The sequence below is a fragment of the Cinclus cinclus genome, chromosome 8 (assembly GCF_963662255.1).
Source record: "Cinclus cinclus chromosome 8, bCinCin1.1, whole genome shotgun sequence".
NCBI lineage: Eukaryota > Metazoa > Chordata > Aves > Passeriformes > Cinclidae > Cinclus > Cinclus cinclus.
In genome coordinates this window covers 2,922,739-2,938,268 of record NC_085053.1, presented here as the reverse complement: position 1 = coordinate 2,938,268, position 15,530 = coordinate 2,922,739, and the positions used below count along the sequence as shown (strand labels likewise).

Here is a 15,530-nt window from a genome sequence, read left to right as displayed (position 1 = left end):
CCCAAACCATTCCATGATGATGATGTACAGTGACAGAGGGCAGTAAAGAGAAAGCAGAGTTTCCCAACAGAAAGAGCTGTTGGATGGAGGCTTTATTGGAAAAGAATTGTGGATGTGGATGGTGTTTGCTTGGGTAATGCAGAGAAAAGGTCCATGCCTTCTGCCTAGTATGGAAAAGATTCCTGTGTTCAAAACAGGGCTAACTCTGGCTTGCCAGTGAACCACTTAATTGTCTGCAGCAGGATGAAGTAACTGTATTTAAATACCTTCATCTCTCAAAAGAAATATTTCAAAGCCCTCTAAACACTTCCCCTTGGAAGTTGGAGTATACTTTTCTTCCTAATCTGCTTCAAAGTGACCTCGCTGCTTGTTTTAGGCCTTTTCTTGGCCCCTAATGCATGACTCCCTGCCTGACAGAATCCAGCAGGAAACTGAGGAGGTTGAGCCTCACCTTTTCCAGCACATCGTCCTGTGTTTGCTGGGTGCAAGGACTCAAAGAAGTGCTTGAGACCAGAGCAGGGTTTTGTAAAACCTAATTTGGTGCCTCTGCTTCTGTGTTACTCATCAGTCAGGAAGGGTGGGTCCAGTGTGTGGGTCCAGTTTCTGCAGCTATTTAAACCCTCCCCAAGAAAAGCAAGATGGGATTGGTCCTACAGCATGGACACAGGGCTTGGACAGGGCATGGCTTTAATGCTGAAATATGGCATTTCTTAGAGCTCTCAGAGTGTGTATCCTGCTGGTGGCCACCTGCAAGTCTTAATGAAGAGCAGAGCTGCTTAGAATTCCCAGTCTCAGTTTGGATGAGTGTGGCCAGGGTGCAGAGGCTGGTGGTGCAGCACAGGTGATCTGCTTGTCAGGCTGCATTTGCAGGGTGGCTTTATCACTGGGAAAATGCTGGTGGGATGTGGACCTCTTGTTTTAGGATAAATTAGCACTTTTCTCGTTGCATTTGCTCGTGCACAACCTGATTTTTGCCAGCAATTTCAAAGGAAAAACCCAATGTACATACACTCTGCAGAGTATATTTGGTGGAAGGAGAGAGGGAAAGAAAATGGGGGAGAAAGCACAGAAAGAACAGGACTAAAATCATCTTATTTCAAGATGATTCTGCCCTGCATTTATCTTGTTCATCAGATGTGTGGGTGACAGTTCAAATCTGCCACCAGACCCAGCAGAAGACATACCTGAAGGGCTATCTGTGGAGGGGACAGTGGCCATCTGGTCCAAGAGTACTTTGATCAAGGTATTGCCCATTTCAAAGGTCCAGCTTGCATAACGAAATGTTGCTGCAATCAATTGTGTAATGCCACGTCGCAGTGAATTCTCAGTTTATTTTGTTTTCCAAGTTATTTCTTCTCTTGAGCATTTTATATTTCATACCACAAGTGTTTGATGGGGCTCTGAGCAGCCTGGTCTAGTTGAAGGTGTCCCTTTCATTGCAGGGGGGTTGACCTAGGTGGCCTTTAAAGGTCCCCTCCAACCCAAATAATTCTGTGGTTTTTATTTCTGTGTAAAATAGCTTAAAGCAGACTGAAATATCTCAAAGGTATTTGAACATCAGTTGTGCTGGAGTACACAGAACCAGCCAGTTTGCATCCAGGATAGGGATAGCTTTTCCCCATGCAGGAGAAGGCAGGGCTGGAGGCACACACAGTGCTGGAGCCTTGGCAGGAGGGGAGAGACCAAAGCTTGGATGGGTTCAAACTCTTTTTTTTTTTTTTTCAATAATCCAGATATTTGCCATGTTCGTATCAAAGGTATGGGCATGTGAATCCAACTGCAGAGAGTTGTGTTGGCTTCTCCAGCCTCTCCTTGTCAGCTGAGCTGTGGGGCAGTGCCTTGAGTGATCTCCCATCAGTCCAAGGAGTCCAGGCAGCTGATGTGATATTCCAGTTAAATCAGTCTAACATGTTGCTGCTGCCAGAGGAGGAATCCCACTCTCACCACCCCCCCCCGAATGCAAAGAGTTCTTTCAGAGGGCTAAGCCACAGGAAATGACTTTATTGATCAGTTTGGTTTTTAATGCCTTTCAGTTTTAATGCTGGCTAGTTCTTTAAATACCAGATTAACTTCCTGAACTGATTCACTGTGGTCTTGGATAAGCAGCAGCACTAGAGCAAGGAGAAGGGCACTGTGTGTGTGTGTGGAAGAGAGGGCATAAAGGACAGCCATAACTACTGCTAAAATCCCCTATAACTCCTTCTCCATGTAGTTTTCCTAGGAAAAACTTAATACATACAAGACTTAAAAGTGCATTGTATCAACGTTCCTTTAACTGACTGTAGTCTCAATTTTGTTTTTATTCTTCTCTTCTTTTTGGTTATGTCAGATGCTCTGACAGTTTTTGTGCAATTTTAATGAGAAGGTAATTGTTGCTGCTCAGTAAAATTCTGGAAGTAAAACTATGAAAGCTGGAGGCTCAATAAAAGGAGCATAAACAGTCATTTTATTATGAAGCTTTATTTCCTGGCAGAAACATTTCTACCTTGATTAAAATATTCACAATGTCAAACTAATCTTTCTTGGTAAATAAGAATGCACATTAAAGAAGATTAGAAAGTTTTCTTTTATTTCTCTTTCCATGCCACCTTCTACCTTCATTCAGGAGATGGGGCAGAGAAAGAATATTTGTGGGTCTTAGGGTGATGGATCTCTGCTGTATTTGAGTTTATTTGGATTTCCTCTTGCTCTGCTGCATTTCCAGTCCCCATCATCTCCATGGGGCTCCAAGGATGCAAATCCCCAGTGTTTCATCACTGGGGGCTGGCCCAGAACTCTACAACTTGGGGTCATTTTGCCTTACCTTTCCTGGAGCCTACATCTATATTTAATTGCTGCTTGGCTGAAAGGTTGAGAGACTTGTCCTGATAATCAGCAGAGGGTTTGCTGAATCCACTGAGTTTTGCAAGGGAGATGTGGGGAAGGTGACTAGGTAGAAAAACTTGAGTTTGAACTCTGAGCACCTGATACGATATCAGCGATTCTGGTCTTGTTTTTCTATGCTGCTGTGTCCTTTACTTTTAAATTTGTCTTCTTGGTTTAAGGACAAACTGGGCAACTTAGGGAAGCGTCCTTATTTCGATCCATGTGTTTTAGCAGAAGGAAGGTTTTTCAGGCTGGTTTGTAGCTGCATAAAACACAGCTGCGCTTATTTAATTGAGGTCCACTCCTTGGATCTTTAAAGCATGAACAAGTACTGCCAAGTTTCCAATTTGGTGGTCCTGTCATTCATGAAAAGGGGAAAAAATACCACCTTGGATGCAACATTGGTCGGATTAAAGGCTGGTAATTAAGAGGGAATGGATGGCAGTGCTGAACTGTTGTCTCATGTAGCATCAGGCAGAGGTGCAGGGGCCCATTCAGATCTGGTGTGTAAGAGGCTGGAACATCTCTGCTTTCCTTTACCTGCTGTGCAAACTGTGGTGTGGGGTTTTTGTGCAACCGCAGTGGCTGCTGTCTTGTCTTGTTCCAATGAAACCCAGATCTGGAAGCAGCAGGTGAGCAGCTGTGTTATTGGTAAATCATTTTATAACAGCTGCAGGAAGGTGCAGGCGCGTTGTGTAAGCCGGGAATGTCCCGGTGTGATCCTGGAAATCCCATGGAGCTGTAGGATCTCCACTGGCATCGCTGGCAACAACCCAGCAGACGTGGCCTGGACAAGTTCTAGGATGTCCCAGCTGAGTAACTCAACCCTGGTCTATCCATTCTTTGTCTTGGAGTAAAGGTCAACGTGAAAGTTGACTCTCAGTTCCTGTTGACTGTCCTTCCTTCTCCCTGGGGTGTGTGGCAGTGTTTCTGGTCTAACTGGGAGACTTCTGCAGAAACACACACAAATCTTAACTTTCTTTCTTGAAAAGACAGGAATTTCAGGGTGGTTGTTAGCCAGGGAAACTGGGTATTGAGTGCTGCCCCTGTATGATGTCTCCTGGCATCCAGGTCTGTCATCCTATATTATCAGTATTTTTATGGTAGGTTTTGAAATACTGTTGGGCATTTGTGCTGCTTTTCTTTAATATTTTATTTTATTTTTAAAATTATTTTTAAATTTAATTTAATTTTTGATTTAATTTAATTTTATTTTTATTTTATTATTAAAATTTTATTTTTATTATTTTATTTTATTTTAATTTTTTATTTTTATTCTGTTTTTTTGTTTTTTATTTTATTATTTTAATTTTTTTATATTTTATTTTATTTTATTTTATTTTATTTTCCTATCACAAGTTTCTGCCTAGCTGCCCTTCAAATCTGAGCTAGCACACAGCCTCAGTTTTATAATTCTGCTGGGAGTAGTGAATCTCTTAATGGTACAGAAGTGAAGCATTAGTGACTCTCCTGGAATAGCTGACAAAGGCTAGCACTGCCTTCCTTGCTTGCAGGACTGATTATGAGTGCTGGATGCTAGTTTGAAGAAGAGCACCTCTAGAACATCTATGCCCTGTAAACTGCAAAACCTGGCACTTGCAGCTGTCTTCTCACACATGGCTTGCTTTTTTGCCTGGTTTTTCTGCACCTGAAGTTCATGCCAGGACACTGTCATTGCTTTAGAATCTGTGTTTACAGAGTCACAAATAGAAATAATTTATAGTAGACACTTGCTTGGATGTCTAGCTTGTAGGCATGTTGTGGAGGTTGCTTTTTCTTCCCAGCTAAACAAACCATCTGTAAGGAGCTGGCTGGTTTCCTGGTAAGATTTCAGTGATACAGTCTAAAAACTAAGGAAGCAGGATTTTTATCAATATGAAAATTGTAATTTCTAAAGGTATTTTGAAATACATTTTGTTCACCCTGGGTTAATTGGTGAAAACAACAGAGTGGTGAAGCAAACCCTGAGAGAACTTGTGTTGGTGACCAGGAGCTGTTCTTGTCCCCTCCTTCCCCTGCCCAGGCATAAACCCTGCATGTGCAGGCAATGCCAGCCTCATTTGCTACCTGAGTGGTCATTTTTTATTGCTAGATTTAAGGCAATAATTTAATAACCAGATCTGATTTGGGCTAAAGGATTTGTTAAGTGGAGAGCTGACCAGCTCATCTGTGATGGCTCAGAAAAGCAGGTATAGCCTGCTTTGAATTTTCTTGCCATTATTTTTAATATCAACTAGCTCGTGTAGCTTCTTCCCTGATGTTTTTACAGTATTTTAATTCGAGGTCCACTTTTGGTGGATGGAATAAATTCCAGAAGAGATGCACACCATTCCATTTGCAGTTTGCAGCTCAGATGTTAGGGGTGGAATAGCACGAATGCAAATGTTCCTTTATTTGCAAGCAGAGTTGGCTTCTTCCTTCTTCCTATGGCAAGAATAAGTCCTAGGAAGAAATTTCTGCAGAATTTTCTGTACTTAAAAAGTGTATAAAAGTCTGTACAAGCAAACTTTTATTTGCCCCAAGATGGGACCTATAAGTTCAGGGTGAGTAATGAAAATGTACTGAAAGTTTCAGTGAATGGTCCAATTTGCTGCTGACCCAAGTGTGGACTTCTGTTGTGAGAAAGGGAGTTGCCTTGTGGAAAATCCTTTCCTCTGGAAAAACACCCCAAGAAACATCAGGATGACAGAAACATCAGGGAGGGTAAAGCTAATAATCTCTGTCCTTGCATTAAGGGACTTCACAGTCTGGTTTTTTTTACCTGCAGAATTTCACTGTGCTGTGTTAAAAGGCTGGGGAAATGAAAATCTTGGTGCTGCAGATCTGTCAAGGGTATGAGAGAATTGTGATGGTTGAGAGGACAGACAAAGCTGATGGGATTTTGGAGATAGGTACATGTTTTCATTATAGTGACCCACTTTTTAGCGTTTTAGAGTAGCAATAAAAGTGGATTTTTCTTTTTTTTTCTCTAGTGTGCCACTGGGTCTGGAAGTATAAGCAGTTACTGTCCTTATAGAAACAAGAAAACTATCTTTTAAATCTTGTTAATTTTTCATAACACAGTTCTGTTGTTGTGGTCCTAGCTGAGTGCTGGTTTCAGGGTATGGAAAAATTGGAAATATTAGTATATTCAAAGTGGTGCTGATATTAAACTTGTGATCACCTCTTCAGTAGTATTTGATGTGTTTAATGCCAGTGTTGAGCTTGATTTTTTATTATTTTTTCACAGACTAGATTTAGGATCTCTCTTCATAAATCACATTGCCTCCTCTGTAGCTAGTGTTGAAATAATGTTACTCAGATAAAGCTGGTTTGTGGCAAACAGGAGGTGATTCAGAGAACTACACCCGTGCTGATCTCATAACAAAGCTAATTAATCTCTTTGAATTAAATGCCCTTTAAAATTCAGCATGATAAAGAGTGGAGGACTTACTAAAAATGATTACTTCTAAAGGGCACTGCTCTAACAAAGAAAACTTTTGCTGGGGTGTTCTTGCAAAGGAGTCAGTGAGCAGAGAAGCCTGGGATGCTGATCATTTGTTTATATACTACAGCTGCAGAAAATGAGAAATTAAATGAACAGTGAGAGGAGCACTGAGAAATGGGTGCTTGGGACAGCTTAGGAATGTAATTTGGATGTTGATTTTTTTGTCAACTTCGGGACTATTTTAGGTGTGCCAACATCTGATCTCTCTGCAAACCTGAAAATGTGGCAGGGGGAAGTACATCTAGATCGCTGCTGGTTTGGGCTTTGCAAGTAAAAGCAAGAGATTTGCAGGCTTCCTTGTGTTTTGCTGTTTATTTTTTTTTTTTTATTCAGGACAGGGAATCCATAGGAGGATGAGGTCTGGAAGGTGCAGTATTGATCAGTCTGTCTGCTTGGCAGCCTCGTTCATGGAGCTGAGGGTAAATGGAATATTGAGGCTATAGAAAAAGAACAAAAGGAAGGTTAGGCTAGCCTTCCTTGGCAGCAAAGGCTGGATGCTTTTTAGAAACAGCCTCTGTTGTCATGGAGCTCCTGAACCCAAGGCCGGGCTCTGGCACTGTGATTTTCTCAGGGCAAAACAGCCTTGTCCTGTCCTAGCCTTGGGGGGGAAATAAAGAAATACAGGAGTAGCCTTGGCAGCACTTGTCTGTTATTGCAGCTCAGTGACTGAACAGAGTGGGACCAGGACCAAAGGGAAGCCTTTTTCTTCACAGAGATTTCTGAATTTTTTTTATTTTTTTTTAAGTCTGGCATCTACCCTGGTCTGCAAAATATCTTTTATAAGGTGGCATTTGACATTAGGAAAAGGTTTTTGAATAGTTCATGTAGAACTTGCTTTCCTCTGAGTCAGCAATGTTTTGAGGTTGGGACAGAGACCTGAATTCCTAATCTCAAGGGTTTTGGAAGGGCTTCCAAAGCCCATTTTTTAATTTGTCTTCAAAGCCCATTTTCCTCTTCTGAATTTTAGGTTATGGTCGAACTGTTCAACACACTTATTTGTAATTTCTTGAACTGGTCAATAATTTACAAAACAAGATAGTCATTGTGTTACTTGGCATTGATTATGTTAGTTTAACCCTGTGTTGCTTTGCTGAGCTTTTTGGTACCTTAGAAGGTACTATTTTTCTTGCACAGAAATATTCATGCATGACTTTATGGACAAAAAGTATATTCCATACTTAGAGATATTTTCTTTTTTTTTTTTTTAATCCTTTGGTAGTTCCAGTGCCTGACGTTTAAAAACTTGCTTGGTCTTACTGTTATTTTGTGAATGTAGTGAAGCATAAAAAGAAGCAATGGTGGAAGAGGTTTGGTGTTTCCACAGGAGGAAAGCAGTGAGCCTGTGTGCTTTTATTTCTTTATTACTTATTTTTTAAGTGCAGGAAATGACGGTTCCCCCATGTCAAAAAGCACCTCAAGATAAACTTTTCTGCGAGACATAGGTGAAGTCTTTGTGGTGGGGAATTTGCCTTTCAGGTCCATCCTTAAAGAGTCAGCTCTGGTTTGGTACCTTCTGATTAGATGCCTGAAAATTTGGAAATATTAGTAGTAGATAAAATATCTGCATTTTAAGTATTGCATAGTCATTTCTGCTGCTTCACAGCTCCCTTCCCCTGTTTGTGCTTTGCTGTCAGGTCAAGGATTTGGAAGCCTTGGAGGCAAGTTGGGATTGGCCTTACTGGGAGGGCCCCCAGGCTGGGATGTTGTAACTGGTGTGACTCTGCTGCTGGGAGTCACCAGCCCTGAAGCTGAGTTATTTTCTGTCCCTGAAATGTCCCTGAGCAGTGCTCAGGCTGCCCACGAGGAGCAGGATCTCTGTGGAGTGGGATTGCTCATCCTTGGTGCAGAGCCCTGGAGCGGGGCTGGGATGGCCCCTGGGAGCTGCTGTGGTTCTTCTGCAGCAGAAAGGAGCCCCAGGTCCTGTCATTCCAGGGTTTGTTTGCTCCTCATCCTTGGGAATAGCCACAGAGCTGCAACTACAATGACTGGTTAAGAAAAGAACCCTGGGAGCCAAAGCTTGGAGTTAGGGACAGGTTTGTAGCCCTTGAGAATTCTTCTCTACAAGCCCTTGTGAACACCAGGCATTTATGCAAAACTGGTTATTTTCTCTCTGTTTTTTTCACTAAAGCATCATCAAACTCCAAAAGAAAACAGGCTTCTTCCAAGGTTTGCCCCTGCACTGCAGTTTTGTGTTGTGTTCTTTACTCTTTCCATACATCCCTTAAAAATGGTAGTGATGTATGTGTAGGGTTGTGGTGCTTAATATCAGAGAAAAAAAAAATCAGAAAAATCGAAATGTTGAAATTTTGTATTTAGATATTCTCTTGAGGTTGGTTTTACTTAGAAATTAGTGCCAAAAGAAAAAGATTTCTAGGGTATGACAGTCCAATATATGTATCTGATAGTGAATTAAATTTCCATGTAGTCATTCATCTTCTCAGTTGAATTGTGTGTATTTCAACATCTGTTTGAGTCTGGTAGAAGCAGCATCCCTGGAAGTGTTCAGAAAGCACAGACACATGTGGATGTGTCACTTGGAGACATGGGTTAGTAGTGGGTTTGCAAGGATTGGATTCACTCACCTTAATCCAACCTGAAGCAATTCTGTGGTTCTATGGTGTGTTTCTCAGCGTTGTTGAGACCATAACAAAGTCCTAATTTTCCTGTTTGTGTTAACACTAACCCTTGCAATCTGCGAGAGTGCATGAAGATTCAGGGGCTGTTAACTATGGGAGGGTATGAAGAGTCTGCTTTGCTTCAGCATTAGGAACATTTGGTTTTTGACAGTAGTGAAACTGGTAATTATAGCTTGTCTTGATTTTTTTTTTACTCATTAAACTAATTTCTTAATTACTAGAAAACGCATTCTGTCTTTGAGATTCTGCACTGGTTTTTTTTATAACAAGGTGACTGAATCGCTGCTTTAACTCCAAGTTTTGACTTTAATTATGAAATTGTATGTAGTTCTTGCAAAAGAATTAAAACTGTTCCAGAGCAGTGGGGTGAAGGAGAGTTGTGGCTCTGATCACAATCACCATAATTTAGTCCTTTTCCTTTCAACTTTGCTTAAGAGAAAAAGTTTTGTTTTCCAGGAGGGAAGAACCCACAAAGTTTTCTGTATGGATTTCTGTGTGCTGTGAATCTGTGTTTGTATTTGAAGGGTTACCCTGATGAGAAAGTGGGAATGGTGGTTGAAGCCAGTGAGTCCTCCTGGAAGATCAGGTGAAATCTTCAGTTAAAGACTTGGTAACTTTCCTTCTGAATACAAATGTTTGCTAAGCTGGAGCGAGCACTTATGGTCAGCTTTGGTCTCAGAAGGGAAAATGGAATTGTGAGGTCTGAAATAGCACCTGAAGGATCAAAAAAGATGATGGGAACTTTGGTCAGGGTGCTGTTACATTGATATGACTGTGTCCCTCTCTGTCTTGGTGTAATTCCTTTTACAAAAGCAACTGTGTGTTCCCTCGAGCCCTTAGGACTTGGTTGTTCTTCCTCTGCATGGCAAAGATGCTGGATTTACTCTGAAGATCTATTTCCCTGGCCACTTGTAAAATTGTTCCTATGCTCTTCTGTTACAACTTTGTTTTTCTGCTTTGTTTCATAGACACAGATGAGGACACGGTGAAAAGATGTTTTGCCACGTTTGAAGAGAAATTCTTCCAAACCTGTGAGAAAGAACTTGCCAAAATCAACATTTTCTATTCAGGTAAGGTGCTTATTTTGTGTGTATTTGTGGAAAATTCAACAAGAGAAAAAAGGGCCTGAAGGTCCCAAACTTTCAGGATAACCACAGTGGTGATGCAGGTCTACCATCAGGTAATTAGAGGGCGGGTTTGTTTGGAAAATTGCTCTGGTTTAATCACAGGTCTGGAGCTAAACCCTGGTATTTGGCTGGAGGGAGAATTAATGGCAGGTGATTTCATTTCTTTGAACTTTCAAGGTATCCTGCTGAGCTTTATGGAGATATTCTTAAAACTAGAGGGCAGAGTCTTTCAGCTTAGCCATGCTGACAATCTCCTGGCCATGTTTTAGGTGTGCTGAGCCTCCTAGCTGCTGCTTCCTGAGCTTCTGCAGGAATAGCTCTCATGGCCTTCCCTGTGTATGGTGACTTGATCATCTCGATGGGTGCAACAAGTTTTTGAACACTGAACTCTTACTGAAACCCCTGCAGCTTTCTGAACTACAGAAGCCAGCAGCAATTGCTGTGGACTGTGTATTTTGAGTAAAAATGTTGTGATGGTAAGAGTGGGGATTTCTAGGTGTCATATATCAAGTGTTGGTTTTTGTTGTTTCCTCTGAGAAAGTTGCCTTCCCATCCTGTGTTTTGAAAACAGCTCTAGAATGGGTTAATTGGAAATTCATCCTGTAAAATTGCTACAAAAGGCTTGGTGTGCTCTGGCTCCTCCTGCCATTACACTTCGGATGATTTTCAACCTCTTTTGGTGAGGTCTGAAGTGGGGTTTCAACTAGTAAAGCATTTAAATGTAGATACAGCAATGCATTGGCTTCTATACTTAACTCTTAACATGTTGATTTATTAACTTAATGCTACAAAAACAGGATTTGCAGCACAATATGGGTAGCTTTTTCTAGTTCTGATTTTAATCTGCTAACAAAGGCACAAATACTGTGCAAAACATTTTCATAACCATTGGTTGATGACTTTATTGCTGGCTCTTTTACTGCCAGCCAGGATCTGGGTTGTGAACTTGAGGATAGCTGAAAGCATGATAGATGCAGTGGCTGAGCACTGCAGCTTCCCTCTGTTCAGCTTCCATCTAGGGAAGTCAGTCTCCTCTGGGCTGGCTGTGCCTGCTCTCCCATCTCCCTGGAGCTGGGTGAGTGTCAGGACAAGAGGCAATCTTTTAGGTAAAATTGATATTTCTTATTAGGCCAGCTGGGTTTTACACTTTATAGGCATTTTTCTGCACACAGTTCACATGTACCTAACTCAGAGCATTGCTCTGTGTTGTTTCCCTGGGAGATTCTGTGTTTCTATCCCTGATCTGAGACTTCCTTTCTGAGCTGTTTCAGATCCTGTGCGCTGTGAGCTAGACCCTGTGCAGGAAGTTCTGTCAATTTAGATGCACAATGCAGATTATAATTTTCCCTAATGAGGACCTGCTGCCACACATGCACCCACATGTACACACCCATTCCAGCATTGTTTAAATGCCATTAATAACATAGGGTAGGGTTGGTTTTTTTCCCCAGCTAGCTGTCATTTCAAAAAAGTTCCAGGAGAGAATACATGTAATTTGAAAATCTCCTGTGATAAGATTAAAATAAGTCTTTTATTTGCAGAAGAGCAACGTGACTTTCATAGAATGGAAACCTGTTATTGGAGTTATTAGCATTGAGCTACAGCAAGAAATGTTCCATCAGTGATTCCTACCCTTGATCATGTCAGAAATTTGTCACACTGGACCCTGTTGTAACACCAGGCATGTGTTGGCTTGGATTATGACCTGGCACATCCTATTTATTATAGGTTTATTACACAGCTTATTACACCTGTCTTTACTACAGTAAATATTATTCATTTTCAAGAAAATCGAGTTTTCTGTTGATCTCTGCTTCGTTTCCTCATCATCTTTCCCTAGGCTGAAGGCTCCTTAGTGAGCATGACCCGGGATTGCCACAGCACAACCAGCCTCATCCTCTTGGGATGGCCTGATCCTGAACCCCAATTCTTCCACAGAGCACTCAGAGCTGGAGTGACTGCTGCAAAAGCCTTTCTTTGCCCTTCCCTCTGTGCTCCCTTCAAACATTGCCTTAATTCCCCAGCCCATTATCCCAGCTCAGTGGAAAGGAAAACTTCCATCAACTGTATCAGATCTGATAAACAATTTCCTTTTCTTTTTTTTTTTTTTTTTTACTATGCTCAAGAAGATCTGTCCCCAACCAAAAGAAGAAAAAAAAAAACCTCTTCAGATGGTTTTAGCAGGGGAATGCCTATTCAAGGGCTAAAGTTTTATCTGTGGCCAGTTTTGGTTTGTGTTTGGGATTTTTCTAGATGACAGGTTTGTTATGTTTTAAATCACCATCATCAGGATTTGGCTAAACAGTAGCCAGCAACATTTCCGTGGTTAATTTAGGAGTGGTGTTGTTATTTGTTTGAAACCCTGGCTTTAAATTGGGAAGCAAAATATTAAACATAATACATTGGGAAGTAGGGAAGGGAAGGAATGCTAAAAGGGGCTGCCTAAAATAGGCAGCTGGCAGGAGGTTCAGGCTGTTGATCACCTCCTGTCTGGTGAAACAGGCTTTGATCACACCCATCCCATCTCAACTGGAATACAGGGGGAAATTTTTCTGGTTCTTTAGTGCAATAGTCTTTTTTTCCATCATCCTTATTATGTCAACTTTCGTTTCAACGTGGAAAATGAAGTCAAAAACTAACTTGGAACTGCATAGTTGAGGTGATAGCTCTTTTAGTTAGGATCTAACAGCATTTTTTGAGCAAAGCTACTTCTTTATGGCAAGCACTTGTGTTAAAGTCAGCTGCTATTAATTTTGAATTTCTTATTAGTCTCTGCCATGAAATTACCTTCGAGCTGAGGGCTCTGTGGGCATCAGGTCATGCAAAATTCTACAATGCAAGAGCGGTTCCTAGGAGGTTTTCAGAACTGCAGCACACGTTTTGTTTTGTTTTGTTTTGCTTCTGCATTGAGTCTTGATGGTAAAAAAAAATTGTCCTTTAATAAGATGCAATGGTTTGTGGATGGGATAACTGGAGTCAGTGCAGGAGAGAGAAGGTAGTGACAGGATGGCTGTTTGTCAGGAGTGGCATTTTTTCATGGATAGCTGCAGTCATAAATATTTCAAGGCATCATATTTCCTTTAAAGATTGTGTTATTAGGCTGATGGATGCTAGGATATTTCTGGACATAGGGACAATGGAACAGTGTTTTCTATTGAAAAATAGAAGTTTGAACTCTTCCACATCTACTGATTTGATTTCAAAGAAATCTCAGTGTACCACAGATGGTTTAATAGATGTTTTCAGTGTAGAGAGTGAACTTGTGAGCTTTGTTTATATGAAGGCTTTTGATTTGAACAGGTATCTGTTCCTTCTTCCCAAGGGAGTTCCCAAAGTGGGGAGGGTTTATTGTTTTTGCAGTCTGATCTTGTGTTAAATGTTACCTGGCTGTGGGCTGTGGGCAGACAGTTGTCACTGTGGGCTGCATTGCCTGTGTTTGGTGGAGTCTGTGCAGCTGTGGAAATTGTCAGAGAGGAGTTGCCTTCTCCTGCATTTTAAATCTTCTTCCTTTAATGAAGTTTATAAGCAAGAAATTTAGAATTTCAGACTCCTCTGTACTTGATTTCCTGTGCTGATCCCCGTTTTCTGTTTGGAAATTCGTTCTCCTTCTGGCACCTTATGCACTGTAGATTTATTTATAAAGCAGTTTTACTCTTAAAATTAAGCAGAATTGAGTGAGACAAAGGAAAAGGAAGGGTAAATTTTACATCTGAGTGGGGAGCAATTGAGAATTATTACTGAGTTATGTAAGGTACTAATGAAGAGAAGTATATTGACATCCAGGAGGCTGTTGGGGCAGAGCTTTGGGTAGTAGAGGGACCTTGTGGCTCTGTGGTTTCTGTTGTCCTGCTGGGTGGAGGTGGCTCCAACACTGTGAACCTGGTCAGCATCTTCCTGGCCAACACCAACACCCACACCTCTGGTCTGTGACCCTGCTTATCAACAGAGATACCAAAGCTGTGACTGAAGCCTAGCGGGGGGGGGAAAAAAGCCTGGAATGAACCAGTTGTACAGAACAAAGAGAACGATAGCAGTCTTAGCTATGCTGGCTTTAGCTTTAAACGATTGTTATTTAGCCAAAAATATTATTTTCTGAGAGTACATAAAGCAGCATGTTTAAAGGAACACCTTCTTCATACTTGAGGTGTGAGGAAGCGAGAGACTTGTTCTGAAAACACATCAAAATGACATTTAAGTGCAGGCTGGTGGCCTCTTTAACCAGTAAATAACAAGGCAGTGCTTCCAAAGTGAAGAAAAGAGGGATAAATTATTGCAGCGGATCATGTACAGCAGCCAGCAGTGTTGTAACTCCTGATCAAAGCAGAGCTGTGTTTGTCTGTCACTGGGAGCTTGGCAGAGGGGCCGTGCTGCTCTCTGAGTAACAAAATTCAGTGTCACATTTGAAGTGTGGGGTTTGTCTTCTTTGATTTCCCTACTGTCACATGAAAAGACGGTAAACATGTAGTCAGTAGTGGGTGCACAGATCTGAAAAACGCTTTGCTTACTCACTGTCATGTTTCATAATATTGTCTAACAGGATTTTTCCCTAATGCTTCTGGTGCACTTGATTTATTTGGGGGAGAGGAGCAGCTTTTCTGTTGGGCTCAGAGTAGACGTGTGGTCAGTGCTTTGGTATTTGGAAGAGACCCTATCTGCCTGCCTGCTGCCTCCAGCCAGTGTGGGGACAGCCTGCCCTGCTGTCCTTGTGCTGGTTTGCAGTCTCCAGGTGCAGGCTGGGCCTCTTCCATCCCTAGCAGATATTTTGTGTGCTGCTGGACTGAGCATCCTCTAGAAATCAAAGCTGGGATGGAAATGGAGAGGTCTCAGTTCCTGGCTACTGCTGCTTTAGTCTGTGCTGAAGGGACAGAGCCCCTTGATTTTGAACTTTTTTTTTTTTTTTTTCCCTTGAGAATTGGTGTGTTCAGCGTAGTTTTAGTGAGGAAAGCTTTGTCTTCTACTCTGCCCCTATGAGACCACACCTGGAGTTCTGCATCCAGGTCCAGGGCTCACAGCACAAGAAGTACATGGACCCATTAGAGTGGAGCACCTCTGCTCAGATCCAGGCTGGGAGAGCTGTACACCTTCAGCCTGGAGAAGAGAAGGCTCCAAGGAGACCTTACAGCCCCTTCCTGTGCCTAAAGGGTCCAAGAGAGCTGGAGAGGGACTTGGAGTGATGGCACAAGAGTGAATGGCTTCACAAGGACAGAGGGCAGGTTTGAATTAGACACAAAGAAGAAATTTTTCCCTGTGAGGGTGCTGATACCCTGGCACAGGTTTCACAGCCCAGAGAAGCCATGACTGCCCAATCCCTGAGGATGTCCAAGGCCAAGTTGGACAAGGATCAAGTGGGAGGTGTTCCTGCCAATGGCAGGGGGTTGAAATGAGATGGCCTTTAAACTCAAACCAGTCTGTGAT

At 41.9% G+C, this 15,530-nt stretch overlaps 1 protein-coding gene across 2 annotated transcripts in view; it reads left to right on the top strand.

Moving 5' to 3' along the window:
- XPR1 (xenotropic and polytropic retrovirus receptor 1) overlaps positions 1-15,530 on the top strand; it is a 105,895-nt gene that overhangs the window by 59,028 nt on the left and 31,337 nt on the right. For both annotated transcript variants that reach the window (XM_062497359.1, XM_062497360.1), the window contains exon 3: positions 9,957-10,058. In XM_062497359.1, the coding sequence (XP_062353343.1) occupies positions 9,957-10,058 (102 nt within the window). The remainder of the gene's footprint in view (positions 1-9,956; positions 10,059-15,530) is intronic.